Genomic DNA, 22019 nt, shown 5'->3' with positions numbered 1-22019 from the left:
GACCATCGTGCCATCGAGCCTTTGAAGGGAAACGAGACGAAGCGAGAATGGATGGAGTAGTCGCCCTACCATCAAAGGGATGGAATGATGCCTATTGAAGGGATGGTCCAGGCATCTATCAGGCCTTAAGTTCGTGCGTGTTGCTAATATGAGTTCAATGATCACCTACAACAGTATAATGGTAAGACATGGTTTGCTATCCTTGGCCTATTTGTTGGATTTCTTGCCGTTGGGCTTGTTTAATGATACTTTCCTTCGTTTGACTAAAACCAATACTTTACCAAAAGACATCAAGGCTGACTTTGCCGTCCGACATCGAATTTGGAGAACAGGGATTTACTTAGAGCTCACTTTTTTCATTATTTTCACTTCAAACGAGATTCGTCCGGAAAGAGAGTTGATTTTGGTCTTCTTATAAAAAATGAAAACCGAAACTAAGACCTTGCATTGAAACAATTGAAATAATTGAGGTATGTTGGTAAGGCGGCCGCTCTCCAATTCGTTGCTCCTGGTTCAATCCTAGTCAAGTCGAGTCCAAAATTCTTGGTGGTATGTCAATTACAGACGAATGAGTTGCTGCTTTAAGGGTTTGAAGTACCGAGGGCGAGGTCAGATTGAACGTTGGCTTAAACACCCGAGTGGGAACATCTCTTCATTGGGACAATCATCAAGTCGTCATCATCATGAGATGACAAGTCTGAGCCAAAGACATGTGATCTGATTCAATAACGAAGAAGCAAACAAAGCAGGAAACCAACGAGACCAGAAAAATAATGCACTTCTTATAACCGAAAATGGGAAACGAAAAATCCAATGCAAAGATCAGTGCCCTTAGCCCACGTACGAGAACACTCCTATTTCTCCTATTTTGGTTGTTGACCAGGATCGTCGAGTTCCAATCCAAAGCGGATTATTAGTTGGCCTTGCACTTTCAGATTTTCTTGGACCAATGTCGAAGATTCGGCCGAGCTAGTAGGAAAAAGAGGCAAACCGATAAGCAGACAATAATCTTCATCACATCGAAGGATAGATGATGTCAGAGAAGCGCTCCTTCATCTTTGCTTTATGTAGAAAAATATGATTTTCAATGAAAAATCCCCCCAAACGACGAACTTCGGGGTAATAAGTTTGAGGACCAAATCCAAAACTGTACGATCTATTATTGATGTCGATGAACATGGGGATGAATGGAGGTAAATGTTTGATGGGCTTTTTGTTTGTGAGCAATGACAGGCCCGATCATTATAGCACACTTACCTATTGAAAATGCACAGGATACCTCACATGTAACATGCACCTGTACGCAGTAGAACTGCAAGTGAAGCCTCATCCTTGAGCAATCAAAATGAGTGATGCGTTAATCGCACAACAGCGAAATCCCTCGTGACATTGACAACGAACTAGAAGGAGCACAAACCACTTCAAGGTTTTGAATTCCATTTTTGGCTTGAGCAACATCAGTTTAGGGTTTTGTTCTAAACACACAAAACTGTGCATTTACAGTATACAATAGCTATTTCAAACCCAATGAAACAATCACCTGATCTGCAATTTTGGCAGAGCAGTGTCTCGCCAAATGGACCATTTTCCCTCAACCGTACAAATTTTGTGGACTTCCGAGTCCTTGACATTGTTGGCCACTTTTTGGCCATTCATTGAATATTGCAGATCTTTACCCGAATCTTAGCGCTTTGCTTCTTTCCAAAAAGAGCAAGTTGCAGTTTAATAACTGTGTTTTAAAAGGCTCTCTTAGTGTTAAATGAAATACATAAAGGGGGCAAATCTGAGTGAACCAGGACCAGCCCCTAAATCCGCTTCACTCAGGAAAACCATTTTCCACTTTTCCAAATTGGTATAGATTTGAAATCAGCAATCCAAATTATTAGCAATATACAATATATTTAAAACAAAACGAGCCACAAGTATGAAGTCCTAGTTACTCAATCGTACGCAAAAAAAGGTCAATCAATGAATAATCTTCTCGTCTTGAACTGCTGGGATTCCAATCCCGGTAGCGGTAAGGAAGTCCGCAAAAGAAAAATAATTAAATGAAGCTTTGCCCGAAACGATTGAAACAAATCAAAGAATGGAGTACTAAAGTTCGTCCTGTATTGATCACCTCGTGTTTGGTTGCATCAAAATCAAATGACATCTCTCTCTCTCTCTCCCTCGCTCGGCCTGCCCTCTGATGATGAGTGCCTCCCCCAATGAGGAAGAGCCACTCCAAAGCCCAGTTTTTCAAAGCGCAGGAGTGAGTCTTAGATCGCGAAAAGGTCGTACTACACCACATAAGTTGGATCCTGTCTCGATCTATGATTCACTCCTTGGCTATAAAAAACTGGGCTCAGATTGGTGAACAAATACAGGGGGGGTACAAAGTTCGAGGACAAAGGTGTCGTCGTTAGTCAATTTCAAATAACGCATTCAAATTTCGGGCGACTTTTTCTTGTTTCCTTTTTATTGATGCATCAACAAGCCTTGTTTACTTGTAAGTTTTGAAACATTCTGAAAAAAAGATTGATTATAATGTAGTCCGAAAACCTGTTATAAGACTTATCAACCAGGGCAAATCCAGCCATGAAATCAAGGTGGCCATAAAGTCTTTGTGGTATCCAAGAATTTTACAAATTTCAAATACAATCAGACGTTATCATGAGCTTAGTACATCCAATGTTTGCCCAAGGAGAGGTCAACCAAGGACAAAACGGACGCCTGTTATGAAGTCAAAATGGGAGGACAACTCCGTGGACACTGTCTGTGCCATTGTGGATGCTGTTCATAGGCGCCTCCAGAAAATTATCCGTGTAAAAAGTGGTCACATTGAATAACAACATTAAAGAAAATCATTCTCATTGAAGTTTGCTATATTCCTTAAAGAAGACCATTTTTCTTATGATACCTTAAGGCAGAAATACTATGAACTTTGTATGCCCACATTGTATTACAGAATTCACACTTGAAAAACATTGCTAACAGTTACTCAAACCCATCATAGTTCAAAATGGGTCAATCGGTCCAATTGGCTCTGTATTTGATAAAGACTACGCCACTGACTACTACTGACGTGCAGAACGTAAACCACCAACGTTAGTCTATGTACGTGCATATTACTGAGCATCAGCCTTTGTTATGTACCCATTGAGCCGCTAGAGGGCCAGGTATCCGAATTTCAACGGTCACATTGGGCCTGACAAGAAAGTTGAGAACAGTTTGTCAATGAAAAGTTTTTCGATGCTTTAGCTCCCTCGAGACTGAGAACTGCAACTTGAAATCAAACAGTTATAAACAGGACAGAAGGAGGACATTGCAACTACCATATTTTACTGCATCGAAGCAAAAAAACAGGTTTCTTTTTTTTTTTATTACCAACACACCATACTACTGATTTAATATTTGGAATGTATGAATTAATGTATGGAAGCAAGATATCGATTACCTTTTTGTGTTTTTCATGTCTTCAAAGAGATTTGTTCTAATATGGTTATATGATGATACATCAAAGAGATTTAGTGTTCACTTGAACACCTTAAGCTAGTACCGTAGACTCCTTTTGCTCATAGAGTATGACAAAAAGGTTTGTTTAGCAATCAAGCGTGGGTCGTAGTTTACATAGGTGGCCTGGTAAAAGTAAAGAAAAATACGTAATTGTACACTCACTCATTTTTTCCTGGCCCTCCTTGCATGTACGTAGTCAATAATAGACAGTGGCCCCCTCCAACCGTAGGTGACGTAAAGTGCGCTTGAGCGACATCTTTTTCAACGTGGGTTTTGTTGGATTTCGGTATCTTGGGTGTGTTGGTTGGTGGGACCTTTGAGAATTTGCCACGTATCCATATGTCCATACGTCAGTCGAAAGCCATTTTGATTAGAATGCATTGCTCAGTAAGGAAACAAATGCCAGCTCTAACGTACTTCAGAGATGACAAGTGAGGACTTTCTTGTGTTAATTGTTGATTGTTGTATTTTGCAATGAGAGCTGTCAAAAAAGCCTGTCAATAAAGTGCCAATTGAACTTTGTCAACTGAAATGGAGGATCCATTTTTAAGGCTATCATTTTCCATTTTTAAGCAACAACTTAAAAAATAGATGCGAAATCGTATATCTCGAGGTTTTCGTTACGCTTTTATGCTAGGTTGAAATGAATATTGTTTAGGCACCTAGTTTTTTCTTCACTTTACTAACTCCTGTTGAAAGGGAATGGAGTCGGGCATGCGCTTACTTCGCCCGGCATGTAAACTTTATACTTTATCCCCATTGAATTCCTACTCTCTATTTCTGACTCAGCTGTCCCAAGCGTTTGGTCTGTGAACAAGACAAGAAATACAAGATCGAAAAGTAAAAGCTTATTCTAAGTCCGTCCATCATCCATCTCAGAGATTAGGGATGACTTGCTTTCAATCCAGATTGGTGGGTAATGAATCAATGAACTCTTATTGTGTGATGATGTCATGAGTTTCATGCATGCGTAACATACGATGGTTTTATATGAGCAACGGCAAACCAGAAATACCTTTCCATTTCAACTCTGGATCAGCAGGCTATATACCGTACTGTAAATGTCGCCCTTCATTACCAACACTCCATACAATCAAGCGATACTGTTTGCCATAAACTCGACCTGAACGACAATAAAAGATCAGTAGGCATGAAATGCCATCAAGAAAAAGTGAAATAAACAAGTACAGCTCCAAGGGCTAGGCCAGAGATTGATCAACGAACGACATCAAAGTTTGTATTTACTCGTATCTGCGGGCAAAAAACAAGCAAGGTGCAGGCGGAAATTTAGCTCCAATATGTGTACGGTCAAGTATGCTCACGTATCATGTATTGAGGGAGCTAGACAAGAAAGTTCAGATTGAAGAGTGTCTGGTCTGGGTGACTCGGTATCAAGAACGATGAAGAATTCGGATTTTATGACCCGATTCGTACCTTGACCCAATCAAGGTCTTTTTGACGAAAGGGTATGTGCCTCTTTTAGTGTACGTGTAAGGCCATTGATGTGAGAATCTGATTTCTGGAAAGAAATTGGATTGGATTACAAGTCTTAACCTGGAATTGAAGACAGATATTTTAGTTGCTGAAGGGAAGAGCCTAAGTTGTCAGTGTGAGTGAACAATTGTACACTGGCCTTCAAGGCCTTGAAGGTTTGCTCTTGATTGATGTCTCCCAAAGAGTTGACAGTCTGCCAAGTCGGGCAATTAAAGTCAAATCCCAAGCTGGCAACGATTTGATTGACGAAGTGGGCACCTAATTTACTGATTGTTAAAATTCTGGTACAGGTCCTAATAATCAGGCCAATATGTCCCTCCGACCCATGGGAAGAATGCTTTTTGGCTGGTTGAAGGTTCATATGTTTCAACTATGTTACACTATGACCTTGTCAGGTGGCTTCATATGAAACGAATGGACCAAAATGTCCAATTAGTAATTACGATGTCGTTGCAAATTACTATTTGTGTACATAATTATCATGACGTCACACAACTAACCTCATGAAACCTATATTCCTCAGAGTGGGACAGAAATATCAAGGTGAGCGATACTTTGTCTTGTCGAATTAATAGTTGTCTTAGAAAGGCTCGGTTGTTTCGTGCTCATTTGAAAATTGCTCTCGACAATGTCAGATATGTCAGAAGTTTCACGCAACAATCTCATTCATCGTGTTGTCACTTCTCAAGAATATGATTATGAAAAGGGAAAGCAGGAAATGGCAGTGGAGAATGAAATCTTTCGGAGCGCAGAAATGGCAACGAGTTAGTTCCTCGGAATCCGCAATGTCCTGGCTTCGTCATCGTCGGAGCCAATTGGCATAACTAAGAATGTGAACCACTGTTTCTGTCGTTTCCAGGGAAAGAACGAACCACCGAGAGAGTGATCGTTCAATGGCTATTGTCCACTCTTGCTATATGAACACTTGGATGACATATTTTCCTGACCAAGAGTGGAGCCCAATCTCGAGTGCCAACAATTAGCTTTGGATCGATCGATCGGTGGAACCAACCTGCCTGGATGTCCTAATGAATTCCACGGCCTTCCAAGAAGCTTTGGCGCCTCTGGAGTGCCCAGTGTTCACGAAGCAGTCTGAAGAGCTCTTGAATGACTTCTCGTTTTGGGTTGAAGGAGTGCTGTGCTGTGTAATTGCTGTGCTTGGATTTCTTGGGAACATCGGATCCGCCTTTGTCTTGTCCTCAAAAGGTAAGAACTCAGACAGCAGCAGTAGCAGTAGCAGTAGCATCAGGCTTAACGAAGCACCCTTGTTGTGCTCTTTCCGGTGATGGTGATGCCATCAGGCAATGACCTGAAAATAGTGCTTTCCAAATAGTTGGTTCATCCTAGAAACAGATAAACAAATGGAAAAACAATTATTTTTTTACAAAGCAAAATTAGGGACTTCGACCAAGATGCCAAGGAGGTTCAAAGGTTTTTTGAGAAATTACTTTGTAAATTGGATATATGTGCATTCATATCAATGGTTTCATAGGATCTTGAAAATTTGCAATAAAATCGTCTATTGCCTTGGCTTAATTTTCCAGGCTCAGAGTCATTTCTGTATCAAAAGCTCACAAAGTTTGCCCATTATACCACGGTGCTGTTCACTTCGTTCTATCGGGGCACATCTTATCAAATAGGCGCTTTTCATGAATATTAGCACGCAAAGTCAATGGTTTTGGTACGTTTTGGACAAAAATACTTGAAAATAAAAACAACTACTCAAAACTTGTTTTTTCATACAACAATATTTTCGGACACTTCTGTTCACATTCTCACATGGTTGTTTCGTGATTTTATTTTTCATTCTTGCCAATATAAACAGTAAGATCAGGATATACATTTTTCAAGTATCAACTAAATGTGAAATAAAAAACCAAATAATCGGTTGACTCAAATACTTCTTTTTATGGTTTGAAAACACTACTTGAAAGTACTCATCTCCTACGTTTGAATTGCAAGATTTCCTTGATGGAAATAATCAAGTAGATATGTACATATATTTATCAGAGGTGGGAAATATGTATCCTCTTAGTGAGAATTGCCAATTTCGAGTAAAAGAAGACTAGAGCAATGCAATAGCATTGATCAAGCCATAGTCTAGACTCGTGATGCATTGACGTATTGGACTCGTCGATTGTCTCCATTGGAGCTCTTCCAAGTTCCTTTTGATGGAAGCTAAAGTCAGATATAAGCAAATCCTTCGAAGGCCTCAAGTCTTTGGTGTTCAATGGAAGACCAAAGACCGTATTTGTTTCCTCAAGAGTGTTACAAACGAAGTCTGTTGAAGCAAAGGCCCGGGATTAGGGCAAATGTTAGGTACAAACTCAAAGAGTAGAATCTTGCCATTTCATTAATGACCCAAAACGTTTGGCCTCTTCTGTTGGTGTGGAAGAAATCATTTCCAAAAGGCCTGGGGAACCGAAAGATTGATTGATTGTGTTATTGAAATATCTTTATTAGCTCGAAGAAACAACAAACCATCGGTCAAACAAAAGAATGGAGTGAAGCAGAGTTCAACGCAAGGGTTCTTCGAAGCCGAAATCATGAAGCTAGTTAATAAAATTGGATATAACTTTTTAAAAACGGTATTTTTTTCAATTAGATCGACCATGAAAGATGTGTTTTTTATAGTAGGGATGTACATTTGAAACAAAACTGAACATGTTTTGCTTTTTTGGTTGCAAAATCTTTCCTTTTGCCTGTTTGAATCATAAGAAGAAAATGGATCCTGAGACGAAAGGCCTTGTCCAAGCAACTAGTTTCATTTAATTGAGTCCAATTACAAGCCAGCTCCAGCTATTTTTCAGACATGAGGAACTCGTTCAATCTTTTGCTGATCGTATTGTCATGCTTTGACAACGTGTATCTCTTGGGTGGGATTCTGGAAGCAATCAGACGAGACTTTGGCTTGGCTACCAAATCTCATATCATTCTGTTTCCGTACTTTCTGTACCCGGTGCAATCGATTGCCATGACAGGATCCATTCTCCTCACCGTCACAATCGCCTTGGAACGGTAAGTTAGAATCATCGGACATTGAATACCCATTCTCGTTTCTCATATGAAAGAAAAAGTCTCATTTTTACGGCGAGAAAAAAAATGGACCTCATGGAGTAGAAAGTCTGGCCATGATCCACTCTAACATGTGTTTCAACAAGTGCCTCAGTCTGATGGATCATTGACCCCACAACTGCTAAATGGACCAAATGTGACGCAAAATGAAGAATTAGTGTGCTATCATGGGAGCGATATTTGGTTAATTCAGCTTTTCGGATCTAAATGATCCCTTTCAACATACACAGTTGGTTTTCGCAATCCCCATTTAAGAGTCTGCAACAAGGTATTACCCACAAGGAATACGTTTTCGATAATCATATCTGTTTTAGACATGTGTTTTGGGAGTATGTCATCAAATCAAAGTTTCCTGTATTGGTTTGTTTGCTTTGAAGGTGTTGTTGCTGTATTGTTACTCGTTCTCCAAATACGCTTGCTTTTGCCTTCGAAAAATGTGCGAGAACCATTTGAAAGCGAAATGATAACAAAGAACAATTTCCGCGGTTATGTTTCATCAATCCAAGGGTTTGATATTCATGGACCGTTAGATGAGGGCCACCCTAAAGTATATCTCATTTGGTCCTTTCAAGATAAACGTTATTCTCCACCGATTAGTTGGCGGTGCTCATTTTTAAATTTGTGTCAAACTGTTAGAACGGTTTGGAGAGAGAGTTTAAGGGCTATTAATATCGTGTTAGGTTAGGTTGGGTTAGGTAAGGTAAGGTTAGGTAAGGTTTGATAAGGTTAGGTTAAGTTTAAAAACGTAGCACCGCCAACTAATCGGTGAAGAATAACGTTTACCTCGTTTCAATAGGATAAGCTCAACAATAAAATTGTTGTTTAGCCCTTTGCTCCCCAGCGACCCCTTTTGACTTATGTAGGGATGTGTCGAGGGTTTGGCTGTGGCATCAGTTAGTTGCAATAGTGTTGTAATTAATACAGCTGTTATACAGAGAAACAAAAGGATAGTGCAAGAAACGATTAAAAAGATCAAATTTTAAGCTCTTTTTGAAACAGAAGTTCAAAGTGGTGTTATTTTCACGTTTGATACATCACTACGTATCCGAAAAATGGCGCTTGGGCGCAAAGGGGTACACAAAGAAAACAAACTGAGGCTGCGAACGCATCCTATTTCATTCAATTTGGGCCTAGGAAGTCAAACTGAGCAACTTGCGAATAAGAAAATCTACCCAAGCTCCTTCAAGTCACACGTATCATATGTCTCGGTACCGGAACTGCTCGGCACAGAGTTACCAGAGTCATACTTCTGGGGTAGCCTAGGCCAAATTTTTCGAGGATAATTGACCTGGTCCGACATGCTCATTTCGTACTGCTTACTCTGGCCGAAGAGCAGAACAAGCCCATACAATTTAAATTTCCCTGCAGAGCAATTAGGAAATGAGAGGTTGCGCATTCTCTTTCTGAAACTTGAGGAGCATACTTAGGAGAGGGAACGGGTTGTTGCCTCTTCTTCTTCCCTTTTCCTTGATTCATGTATTTGAACAAGTTTTCTTGGAACATCAAACAGGATAAGCTTTGTTATCTTGTTGAAAATAAGCACTGAGCGTTTTTTGTAAATCAACATGAAGTTTTCCGCGAATCTTCAACAAGTTATTCCGATCTACATTGAACTCAGGTCAACGTTGAGAGGCGCTTCAATCATTGTTTGGGCACAACCTTTTTGCTCCCATCAACTATACGTTTTGTCCAGCAAATCGAGCGGTATATCGGATCTGTATATATCTGTGCTGATCGGTACTAGCCGTTCTCGTATTGCGGCGTTCGTATGCTATAGTACTAGAAAAGTGCAGTAGAAATGGAGTGAAAGAAAGAGAGAGAGAGAAACGGGAAATGACCTCATCAGTCCTCTTGGAAAAGCACACAAATGATCTCCAGAGTTTGGGAAATCGAACGTCAATCTGACGTTTGCACAGATAATATTGGGCCGTTGAGTTATTGGCTCAACCAAATCAACCAAGCCGATCTCAAACAAAGTCGGCACTGATCATCATTCATCATTGAATGGAAGAAAAGAAATAATATTGGAAGCCCCAACATTTCAATCTATATTTTGGGAATCGGTTGGGTTCCTCTCCAGTTTTCCAAGTCTCTTGCACTTTGGCTTATATTTAGCTACTTTTTGATCGATGTTTTATATCCAAATCATTATGGACATAGGATACTGGCATACTCTCAAATACACTTGTAGGTATTTGAGGATATCCTTCTTTTGTTTGCACTTTTGCATTCAGGTCATATTCATATATGCTTGAAAATTAATTAGTTTTCACCATTTTCACCATCATCACCATAGTTTCACCATTAATTTCAAGAGGTCAAAATCATGAACCAAACTCGATGCCTTTCAACCACCAAGAAACCTTGTTTAAACTTTAGGACAATGTGCCCAAAGATCCAACGCATTAGTGCGAACAAAAAAAGGCTAGCCTTTTGAGCAAAAAGTGTACTATGTACTTTCATTAACTAAACCTAGCGGAGGAATGAAGGTCTCATTAATATGTGCAAGTTTGAATTTTGGACGTTCTCTTGATTTTTTACCACTTGTAATATGTCATTCCCAAATAATGCTACATTCGATACTTCAGCGACATGTACACTGTACATGCATAATCCAGCCTTTTTTGCAAAGGTTAACAGTTCGATCTTGTGCTCTTTCCCTTAATCTCTCCCTTTTAAATAGTCTTCTCATACTTTTCCTACCTACTTTTTGTATGTATGTAGATATGTGGCCGTACATTATCCGATTAACTACAGCCAATCCTTGAATGGGGGGAACGCATTGCGGAGTCGAATGGCCAAATATTTGACACCTGTGGCATTTTGTTCCATACTCTTTAATGTGACCAAGTTCTTCGAGGCCAAATTGGATTATCGTCCAGGTAATAAAGCTGCACTGGGTCGGTTTATGTAGTGTATATACTCATTTTGGATTTTCGTAGACGAGGATATGCCCTCGTTGATCCCGACCAATCTGCGCACCAATCCCGACTACTCGATCTATTTCAATTGGTTTCGATTCATCGCCATCGGAGTGGTTCCCTTTGGGTTGCTGGTCTTCTTCAACGCTCAGATCTACCGAGCTCTTCATCAACGGAGGAAGCGAGCCGGTTTCTGGAGGAACCAAAGTTTGGCAACATCGTGTAAGTTGAGAATAGAAATTCCTAATTCAATTTGAGCTCGTTCGTTCGCTCGGGAATTTTGATAAGCTCGGCTGATGGTGTTAGGATTCCTGGGCCTCTTGGCATGAACTTTGCCTTATGAAGTTACCAAAAGTTACCATCACTCGGTTTGAGAATGTATGTATTCAATGCCACTCACTCGAAGGAAAACGAATGCCAAACGTGAGAAAACGTCTGACGGTAATCAGCCGAGGAGTGACCGCAAACCTAATTGAGCGGCGAATCATGGCTTTCGTAAGTAGTACAGTGTATCGACTTGCGTGGGTCTAAGTTGAACCGACATCACATGCTTTCGTTTCCTTGTCTTGGAGTGAGCCCCACATGAAGTTCAAGGAAAAATTATGTTGCCTTAGACTTCGGCTTTATTTGTTGGCTCCAAAAATGTTTATTGGACTTCTTCATAAGCTGGATCCATTGACCGCAAGCTTTCTAATCTTTCCCCATCAGTTTGGTAGGGAGAGAACCATCAAGCCAGGCGGAACACCTTTGGCCTTCTGGCTCTCAAAACCCAAAACAAACACCCCCTTTATGATCCCCTTATGAACGCCCTTTCTACGTACAAATTCTACCGAGATACTATCCCTCAAACCAGTTCAGACGCCTTTTCCTCCCATCGAGGCACTTTGTTCAATTGATGACCCCTCAAAAAAGATGTTTGATGCTCAACGAGCAAGCTTCAATTTGTCCTGGTCAACATGTTTCGAAATGCGATGAAAGGCAGTCCGCCGCACATTTCCCACTCGACCTTTTTACATGCGTTCCACTATGGAACTACGTAGTGTTTATTTCCCTTGTGTTTTCTCATTAAATAATAGGTAAGACAATGAAGTGACATATCGTCTTTCACTCGTTAACTCTCGTCCACAACTATTAAGGACATGCTTCCCTGATGCATGTGACTGATACTATGCTCTCTTGGAAGGAAGACGGGTCCAAAAGTTGCCCAACTCGACACGGGAAACCATTAATTCCCTCAAGTTCGAGTCAATGCTTTTAATTTTTATTTGAATGAGAATGGCCCCAATTGACTGCAGTTACACTTTTCGAAAACTCTGCTAACAAATAAATGAGCAAGCCTTCATGTGGTAATCAATTACCAAAAGAGGGCCGCCTCCTTCAATTTGAGCCCCTTTATGTACAACGCTTTCATGAGGCAATATCTTTTTTAGAATGTATTTTTTTTTTCAATTGAGCATCCTTTAGGGTTCTGGTTTCAGGAATAATAACTTTTCCACAAGCACTTTTCCATATTGTACACAATATGCGTTTGCAAATGTCGACCTTACCGAACAGTATGCCTGCCTGATCCAATTATCCCAATGCAACGTAAGGAAAGATTCCTCCAATTTCACAATGGCTCTATGTTGGAGTAAAGATAAATGAATTGTAAACCAAGATGCCGCACGGAGTCACGGAAGATGATGTGGACAACCAGTTTACTCCATGTATGTACGTACCTATATTGGTGATGTAATTAATTCTAGGCAATCACTCTGTGGCCGCTCTTTCGGATGTCGGAAATGGAAGCAACGAAAGTCAAGCCAATCTTAAAGACGATTCAGGTGAGCTCCAAGTTAGGAAGGAACATGGATATTTGGGACTTTAGACTTTAAACATGATGCTTTTCCTTTCAGCTGAAGAGATTTACCGCAATAATTCTCTTCGGAATGTCAGCCAAAAGGTAAGGGTAACAGGGCTAAAATGTTTCGTTTTTTTCTCTCTTCGGTATTTTGGGAAAGCTCGGTTGGTGGATCTATAGCAAAAAATATATCTAAGAAGGCCAAATGTCAACACGCAATTGAGTGAGTCTAACGCAGCGCTTTTATAAAGGAAATTGGATATGGATACAGTTACTGCAGTTCAGCTGAGCATTTGTGCATCTATTTCTTGTTGCAATCATGAATGAGGAGGCAATTTGTGGCATCATCAAAGGAAATTCCAAATGCTTGTGGAAACGAGTGGAACATTTAGAAAAAACCTCGTAACTCCTGAAATATGAATGTCACACAAGGAAAAAGAAGGCCCTGCTCGATTGCCATCAAGTTTTGGTGTGGTTGACCACATTTATCATGAATGATAAATAGCGTTGGGCTTTTGTGAAATGAAAACCAAGAGCACGGCATCATGCATTGAGAAACGTACACTAAGATTATCGGCCCTTTCAGAATGTTCAGAAAGTCCCAGGATTTGCTTGGCCCTTGACATACTTTCGATAGCCTTGGAAATGGCCTTTCAAAAGAGACTGAATTCCACGTCATGGACAAACATCAAAGCATAATATCTCGAAGATTCGGTATTGTCCTAAAGTGGGGTGAGCTTAAAGCAAAGGGTTCGATTGAATGTCTAGTGAACTATCGTAGCAGGGGAACAGGAGGTTTACTTAGAATAAAACATGGGAAACCTTCCCCACCCATCATTAACTTCCAATCTCGACCATACGCCATTCCAATCAACCAACTACTGTATGTCTTCTGATACTTTTCTCAGAGACCATGGCAAGTCAATATTTATATCTTGGCAAGAAGACGAAAACAATCCTTAACAGTTCCTTTATTAAAAGCGTCTATGAATTAGTTTGGAAAAATACCAAAATAACGGTCTGCGCATTGTCAAGACCTTTTATATGCAACGGTCCACCCATGTAAATGCAAGGCTATTTTATAGCATAAGAGAAAAAAAAATGCTTTTTTTCGGCAATGGTTCCGGTACGTAATACTCGTATCGTAAAGTCCAATCGACAAAGTAGAGCTTTTAGTTTTCTATGGGATCCATCCTTTAAGCCATGTGTATAGCTGTTTCCTTTCTCTTTTAAATGTACGGAATCGATCATATCAAACTTTAGAATCACGTAGTGGTCTTACAAGCACTAGATTACATTTACCATAAACTGTCCAACCCGACACATTGAAGGTGAAACCAAAGGGACCAAATCCACTTACTTTGACCGCACCTGAATTCTCATCAATAAAACATGATGGACTTCGAATCCATCCCGTAATGAACTTCGCTTCTGGCGACCAAATTGCTGTAAAACACGGAAGAGAACGACAGAGCGTTGATTTCGTAGGATTCTTGAAGCGGAAAACAACCCCTGAGTGCCGCCTACAATGCAATCAATCAGGCGTTCAAGCCTTCAGGAAATGTGACCAAATTCGTCTTATTTGGGGTGGGCAAACACCGCCAGGAATGTCGTAATTAAATCAATACCGATAGATAGCATTCATGGCATGTCCTTCCTTCTTCTCAAAGGCCGTGCCAACTGACGAGACAGCCCCAACAAACCCACTTGACGGGAGCCAAGAAACCATCATGTCCACCCCCAATATCAATACCGCCCATGAGGACGCCCGGCTGTTGCGACACCAGGACTCCGGTCACAGTGTGGTGACGTTCCACATGGGCACCAAGATCTCCAGCTCGGATGATGATCCAGCGGGGATGGTTCGAGTCAGCATGAAGCTGCGGAAGCTCCAACAACCAGGGGGAGAGCCCAGTTCGCCTCTCTTGGACAAGGGCCAGAAAAAGGAGTCGAACGCGGATGGATTGCGAGCAGGGCTCCTCAAAGTTGAGAAGGTAAGATGGGATTGCCAGGACGGGGAAGCACGTACTTGCTTGTAAGTCGCCACCACAAACAAAAGACGGTGAAGTAATTGCAAGAAAACAAAGGGTTGATCATTTCTTAAGAGGGCGACAAGATCAGAAGGAACAGATGGTCCTCAAAAAACGTCTTAGGACGCGATGATAGCTCAAAACAACCAAGCCAAGGTCAATCACGGGATTCCCAATCAAAGGAAGCTTTTTTTGTGGAAAGAGTGAGTGAGTGAGGGATCGTCTCCAGAAGGTCTTTAGGGAATGAGTATGAGTGGCCTTTGCAAAGAGTCTTTTCATTGCATGAAAGGATAGCGGTTATTCAGGCACCATTTCTAACCATATGCAAGTGGTCAGTGAGGTATTCTCTGCGTATCGTACGAGCATTCCTATTCCTATTGTAAGGATGGGTTGGATTGGCTCTTGAACCACTGGAATATGGACGAGGATGCTTGGGTTGAAAAAAAGTATTTCGGAATCGTGAAAATGCATTGCGCTCTTCTTCATATGAGACTGGTTGCAGGTTACTAAGACATAGTTCAATTTTCAGCTCAATTGAACGACAGGATAAAAAATTATGACCTCTCAAAGGTCACTAAAAATATTCACAGAATGAATGGGTTAGACCTTGTAGTGTTATTCCTTATTTAGGTTATCACGGCTTACGCCATGCTTATGCATCATGATATCTCGTTCTACATATATGCTCTCTGTGTATATAAGATCTCTTGTATCCATGCCCCAACTACCGTTCAATAAACAGTTTGCAATAGAGCTTCAACCAGAGTACATCGTCTGTCTGTTCTCCACGCGTCCATAACATTAACATGCGCAGTCGGCAGGATTTTGTGACTATTGAGATTGTGAAAGTAGTGAAAATCGTAAGCTACCAAAACATTCAATATTACAGTGAAACTAAAGTGTTAAGACGCGTTCGGTGATAATGACAGCCAACGAGGAAAGTAAGTCTTTAAATGCCTCCCTGAGAGGATACAAAGGACATTTGACCCGTGTGGTGAACAACGCTCAACGATTGTGCGAGTTTGTTGTTGACAAACCTTCTTCTCTGGCGGCAGCAGAGTTGGAAAGTATTTCCGGTGATTTAAAGGATGCTTTCGAAAAGGTGTTGAAGACTCTCTTAAGGCTGCAGGAACTGACACCTGCAGAGTTTGATGCATATGAAGGTGGAATTACAAGTGCAAACTCGTTGTATCAGACCACTCTTCAGAAGCTACTTGCTACGATGGCATCAAACACGGGAACACCCACCCCGGCGCTGATTAGTGCCCCCGCCACCAGATGGCCAGACCGTTCCAAAGGGCAGAGCTAATGACGCTCTCAAACCCTTTGTTTTGACTCGCGACCACACCCCAGTTGAAATGAGATCATGGGTCATAAAGTTCAAGGCTTTCTACAGTTCAAGCTCTTTGGATCGTTGCTCGATCTCAGAACAGCATGCATATACTTTCGCATATGCGTAGATGCCCCGTTAGAAGCCAGGATCCATGATCAGATTCAAGAAGATACCCCGATATTTGGTGATGATGGATGTATTACTCTGTTGGAAAAAGAGTTCCTCCTCAAATATCCACTTTTTGCAAGAAGGCTCGAGTTCTTTGTCTTCAGCAATCACCAGGCCAGCAATTCACAGACTTCAGTGCAAAGCTCCGTTCAAAGGGAGAAGAGGCTGATCTTCACAAGTTATCCGTGGACGACCTCTATGTGTTTCGATACATCTGTGCCTCGTCGGATACCAAACTCAAGGAATTTGTTTTGAAATCCGAGAGTCCAAGTCTGGAAAAGCTGAATCGTACGGCACAAGCGTATGAGGTGACTCAGTCCACCCTGAAAGCAATGGGGGGGACCAGAAAGCCATGCAGCAAATTTATCGTCTCAATCCGTTCAAAGAAAGACGAAGGGGAGAAGTTCGGGGAAGACTAATTTGAAGCACGATCTACATGGAAAATGCTACAGATGTGGAAGTTCAAGGCATACAGCTGATGATTGCCCAATGAAAAATGCCAAATGCCACAAGTGTGGAAAACAGGGACACATCAAGCCAGTCTGTATGGCCAATCGCGACAATGGTATCCGAACACAACGGGCCATTACTTACGAGCACAAAGGACAAGGTGAAAGCACCGCAACTTTGCAAATTGCAAGCTCAAATGTCCTCAACTCCAACACCCAGACTACATGTCCACATAGTCCCGCTCAAAGGCAAGAGTTTCACCTTTGATGCCCTGCCAGATACAGGAGCAACGCGGACAGTTATTTCTACCTTTTTGGTCAGAAAACATAAAATGCCCATCATTCAAGAAGAAGTTATGTTAACCGGAGCCAATGGCAATACCTTGGCTTGCGAGGGATTCGTTGAATTCAAACTCTCCATTGAAAACTCCGAGGAGATTTATGTGAAAGCAATCGTATCTCGGATGTATACGAAGATGTTTTGGTGGGATGGCAAGACCTTCAAAAATTACAGGTCATTCCGGGAGATTTCCCAAGAGCGCAAGTTGGATCAAACGCGCTAGCTGCACAGATGGATCAACGCCATCAAGATTTGGATTTAAATCCGATATTTTCGGAATTTCAAGATGTTTTGAGGGATCACCTAACCAAAGGCATATAGCAGGTCCCCAATGAAGATACATCTGCGGAATGTGGAAATTATGCCACGAAAGGTTCTTACTGCACGACCAGTGCCCCTGAACATGAAGGAAAGGCGGATCTTCTTATCCAAGACCTTATGGATTCTTGGTGTCATATCGCCTTCTTCCGGGGCTCCAAACCGATTGGATTAGTCCCGCATTTTTTGTGCCCAAGGGAGATGGAAAGCCGGAGTACGTTTAGTCACGGACTTCTCGCAGCTCAACAAGTTCGTCAAACGGCCAATCCACCCATTCCCTTCCAGTCGAGACATTATCAACAGCTTGATAATACATCCAAGTTTTTTGCTAAATTGGATGCTGTTCAAGGATATCATCAGATTCCTTTGGACGAGGACAGTTCACTCTCACGACGTTCCTTTTGCCGAGTGGAAGATTCCACTACAACAGAGCCCCCATGGGACTCAACGCGAGTTCTGACGAATGGTGCCATAGATCAGATGTGGGAATCAAGGGTTTACCTGGAGTACTTAAACTCGTGGACGACATTCTCGTCCAAGCACCAACCCCAGACGTTCTTTATTCGAGAATTCGTGCAGTGTTGGAAAGTGTGCCGCAAACATGGTATTACCATTTCAAAGAAAAAGTTTGCATGCGGCCAAGAAGTGAATATTGCAGGTTTCATCGTCTCCAGTCAAGTGTTCGGCCCGATCCGGCAAAGCTGGAAGCGATTAGCAATTTCCCAGAGCCGGGAGATCTCACTTCTTTACGTTCCTTTTTGGGACTAGCAAACCAGTTGGAGCGTTCATCCCAGATTTAGCCCACGTCACCAGTGATTTGCGGTGACTTACTCAAGAAAGATGTTGTCTTTCGATGGCTGCCAGAACACAGTGTTCTGTTTAAGAAGGCGAGAAAGTGCTTACTTCGCCTCTCTTGTTCAATATTTCGATCCCACCATTCGGACGGAATTGCTCACAGATGCTTCGAGATTACAGGGACTCGGTTTTGCCCTGATTCAACGTGGATCTCAGATGAGATACGCCTCATCCAGTGTTGGTTTCAGCGCGCTAACCCCGACGGAATCCCGTTATGCCACAATTGAACTCGAATGCCTGGCCATTACTTGGGCCATTCAAAAGTGTCGATATACTTGTTGGGGATATCAAATTCAGTGTGATTACAGATCACCGCCCCTTGGTCGGAATTTTTCGACAAGCCTTGGACGACGTTTCACAACTCTCGACTTTTACTTTTTCGAGAAAAATTGTCCAATTTTACGTTCAGTGTGTCATGGGTTGCTGGTAAAACCCATCTGATCGCTGATGCTTGTCTCGTGCACCGGTGTTCTCAGCCCCCGAGGAGGGTGAGATGATCATGACATTGGATTTTGCCGCTGACAACAGCAATGGATGACCCGAGCTCTCAAATTTAATATTTGACGCCACAGAGCAGGACACAAGTTATAAGGAAGTGGTCCTTGCCTTTTAAACAAGATCAGAAGATCGAGGAGTTATCTCCAACTCACCCAGCACGTCCTATGCCAACGTGTGGGTGATCTTTCGTTACTCGGGAAGTCATCACTTCTCATCTTGGACAACAAAAGGATGGTAAATTCCCAAAAGTGTCGAACGGAAATTCTCCGTTTCCTTCACCTACCACATACTGGATTATGTGAAGACGAGGAAAGCCCGCCAACAGCTATACTATTGGCCTGGGATCAATAATACATCAAAATTCATGATTGATCGTGCGAGATTTGTCAAGCTCGTCGACCGACCAACAGCGAGAACCACTCCAGGAGAAGAATCAAGCTACGGGACCCATGGACCAAATTGCAGCCGACCTTTTCGAGTTGCTGGACGTCACTACCTGGTGGTAGTTGACAGATATTCGGGCTGGCCATTCCAATATCTCTTGGATCATTGACTACGGGAACAGTCACAAAAATTCTCTTAAGAATATTCCTTCAATTCGGTTTTCCCAACGCGGATTCGCACTGATGGAGGACCTCAGTTTTCGTCAGCGAATTCCGAAAGTTCTGTTGTGATAACAATATCTTGCATGAATTTGTCGTCACCTTACAATCCTTGAAAGCAAGGATTAGCAGAAATCGGCAGTAAAGGCCATCAAGACCTTTATTACAAGTGTCAAGGACGAGGCGACCCGTTGATGTTTGACAGAGCCTTGGCAACTTGAGAAACATTCCTCGAGCGGAGGATTATCACCATCGCAGTTGTTCTCGGCGAAGACAAAGAGGCTTTTCCTACCTACATTACCGAAGGCCGTTGGGCCTATGGCTCAAGAGTTGCTTCTCGTATGAGGAAGAGGAGCCGAAAAACTCATCAAAGTGAATTTCAACGAAGAACAGAACCCCTTTCGCTTCTCAAGATCAACCAAAGAGTGCGTGTTCAGCACCAGTTTTCAAAACCTGGAAAGAGTTGGAACGATTGAAGCGATCAGAGATTCGGGATGTTCGTACATTATTCTCATGAATGACGGACGAGGAGTTTGAGGAATAGAATCTTCATCAAACCATTGGCGTAGACAAGTTACTATTGATATAAAGCCTCTATTACCGTCGAGTCAGATACCGAGGAAGATGACTCTTATCCACAAGAAGTGCTCGGTTAGAAGAGAGGAGCAAGGCAAAACTCTTCACTAGGTGATCAAACGGTCAAGTGTGCATCATGGGAGTAAGCCCCTCTCAAGAAATCATCTCTCAACCCCAGGAGGTGGAACAGAGTTCTGGTTTCCACATTGTAAGAGATCCAGTTGGCACAGCCACAAATGGAACTCGTTAATCTTGGTCGGTGTTAGTGATTGGTTGATATGTGTATATAAACGGTTGCCGTCAAGACAAGGACGAGCAAACGGTTCACAGCCAACAGAGTGTTCTTCCGTGGTTTACAAACGGACAAGTCTTATGGACACTCCCCAGATTCAAAGAACGGCCCCCATCTTTAAACGAAGACCCGTTCCAGGGATGTCACCAATGGTACAACGGCAGTCAAGGTTCACCCCCGGGGCCGTTCGGTGGGCCCAGCAAGCCCTTGGGCCCAAACCAAGTAATTGACCGTCGTGGCGTCGAGTTTGAATCCGCCTCTACGGCGCATAATGCCCCCAAAGTACGCTCATGGAATGTGGGGCGGATCCAGTCCCCGTCATCCATGGCGATGATTGAGAACTGTAGTGACGATTTGGCCATATGGCTGAATGGGATCATCGGGACGAACTAATTGTGTTTCTCCATCCAACTTCTAGGCCTAATTCCGAGCAACTATATTGAGATGAAGCCGCACAATTGGTACTACGGTCGAATAACCCGGGCCGATGCCGAGAAGCTGTTAGCCAACAAACACGAAGGTGCCTTTGTGGTGCGGGTCAGTGAGTCCAGTCCCGGCGACTTCTCCCTCTCCGTCAAATGCGGCGACGGCGTCCAGCATTTCAAAGTGCTCCGAGACGCCCAAGGTAAGCGTCCGCCCCCCATTTTTGACCCAAGAATCACCGTCCGTTCACTGATTTTGGCTCCGGACCTTTGACAGGCAAATTCTTCCTCTGGGTGGTCAAGTTCAATTCCCTCAACGAGTTGGTCGAGTACCATCACTCGTCGTCCGTGTCGCGATCACAAGATATCAAACTGAAGGAAATGGTGGCGGACGAGTTCCTGGTCCAAGCCCTCTACGACTTCTCGCCCCAGGTACAGTATGGCTCGTCAGTATCGTTCCGACCCCCGGGGTGTTGAACGTGGTTGGTTGTTTTTTGTCTTTGTCAGGAACAAGGCGAGCTGGAGTTCCGACGAGGCGACATCATCACGGTCACGGATCGGAGCGATCAGCATTGGTGGACGGGCGAGCACGGTGCTCGGCGAGGCCTCTTTCCCGCCACTTATGTCACGCCCTACCACAATTAGGGGCCCTCCCTTTGGCCACTCGCCACAGACACAATCAGAATCAGAGTGGCTGCGGCATAGAATGACAGCCAGCAACCGGCCGGTGGAGGACCTGCTTCAGATCGAAAATAAGAAAAGCCAACATAACGCTCCTTGTAGCCTTCCAATCTTACGGATCATGTTTTCACTAGTTTTTTATATATATTAAAAAAAAGATGAAAAGAGAAGAAGAGCCTAGTACGAATTTTTTCTCCCTCGATGCCAAGGTTTTCGGATTATGATGATGATGACAACCTGGACGGGAGGAACAGAAACCTCCGATTAGCATCATCTTTACTACTACTACTACTACAACTCTTGATGCAGCTCTTACTACAACTACTACTACTACTACTACCATCCCACTCTCTTCTTCCATCATTTTACCATATGACTACCCGCCCCCCCCCCTCTCAGATTTTCCTCTTCGTCCTCCCCCAACATGAGCCCAAGCACTTGTGATAAAACCAGACACTCGCTCCCACATCTAAATGGGTTCAAAGTGAGTCTCTTTCTATGTGTCTCAACGGAAAACCCTTCAGTTTGGTCGTGCTCCATCGCCAATGGCTCTCGGAAAGTTTTTTTGGTGCCAACCAGGACCTGGAAAAAGATGGCCTTACTTCTGTGTCACGACCGCAAAACACTCTT

General features: G+C 42.7%; 2 protein-coding genes across 2 annotated transcripts in view; both read left to right on the top strand.

The window, feature by feature from the left end:
• LOC131892335 (growth factor receptor-bound protein 2-like) overlaps nucleotides 1–22013 on the top strand; it is a 50622-nt gene extending 28609 nt beyond the window's left edge. Inside the window, exons 3-5 of the mRNA XM_059242146.1 lie at nucleotides 20705–20911; nucleotides 20986–21140; nucleotides 21216–22013. Coding sequence (XP_059098129.1) covers nucleotides 20705–20911; nucleotides 20986–21140; nucleotides 21216–21353 — 500 coding nt within the window. The 3' untranslated portion in view covers nucleotides 21354–22013. The remainder of the gene's footprint in view (nucleotides 1–20704; nucleotides 20912–20985; nucleotides 21141–21215) is intronic.
• Nucleotides 59–22019, top strand: part of LOC131892330 (uncharacterized) — a 33553-nt gene continuing 11592 nt past the window's right edge. The window contains exons 1-8 of the mRNA XM_059242140.1: nucleotides 59–181; nucleotides 5849–6195; nucleotides 7800–8007; nucleotides 10789–10946; nucleotides 11007–11207; nucleotides 12731–12808; nucleotides 12881–12927; nucleotides 14496–14819. Coding sequence (XP_059098123.1) covers nucleotides 6018–6195; nucleotides 7800–8007; nucleotides 10789–10946; nucleotides 11007–11207; nucleotides 12731–12808; nucleotides 12881–12927; nucleotides 14496–14819 — 1194 coding nt within the window. The 5' untranslated portion in view covers nucleotides 59–181; nucleotides 5849–6017. The remainder of the gene's footprint in view (nucleotides 182–5848; nucleotides 6196–7799; nucleotides 8008–10788; nucleotides 10947–11006; nucleotides 11208–12730; nucleotides 12809–12880; nucleotides 12928–14495; nucleotides 14820–22019) is intronic.

This window comes from Tigriopus californicus, chromosome 12 (assembly GCF_007210705.1).
Source record: "Tigriopus californicus strain San Diego chromosome 12, Tcal_SD_v2.1, whole genome shotgun sequence".
In the NCBI taxonomy this organism is placed as follows: Eukaryota; Metazoa; Arthropoda; class Copepoda; order Harpacticoida; family Harpacticidae; genus Tigriopus; species Tigriopus californicus.
The sequence above is the reverse complement of the archived record's forward strand: the minus strand, read 5'-3'. Positions and strand labels throughout refer to the sequence as shown.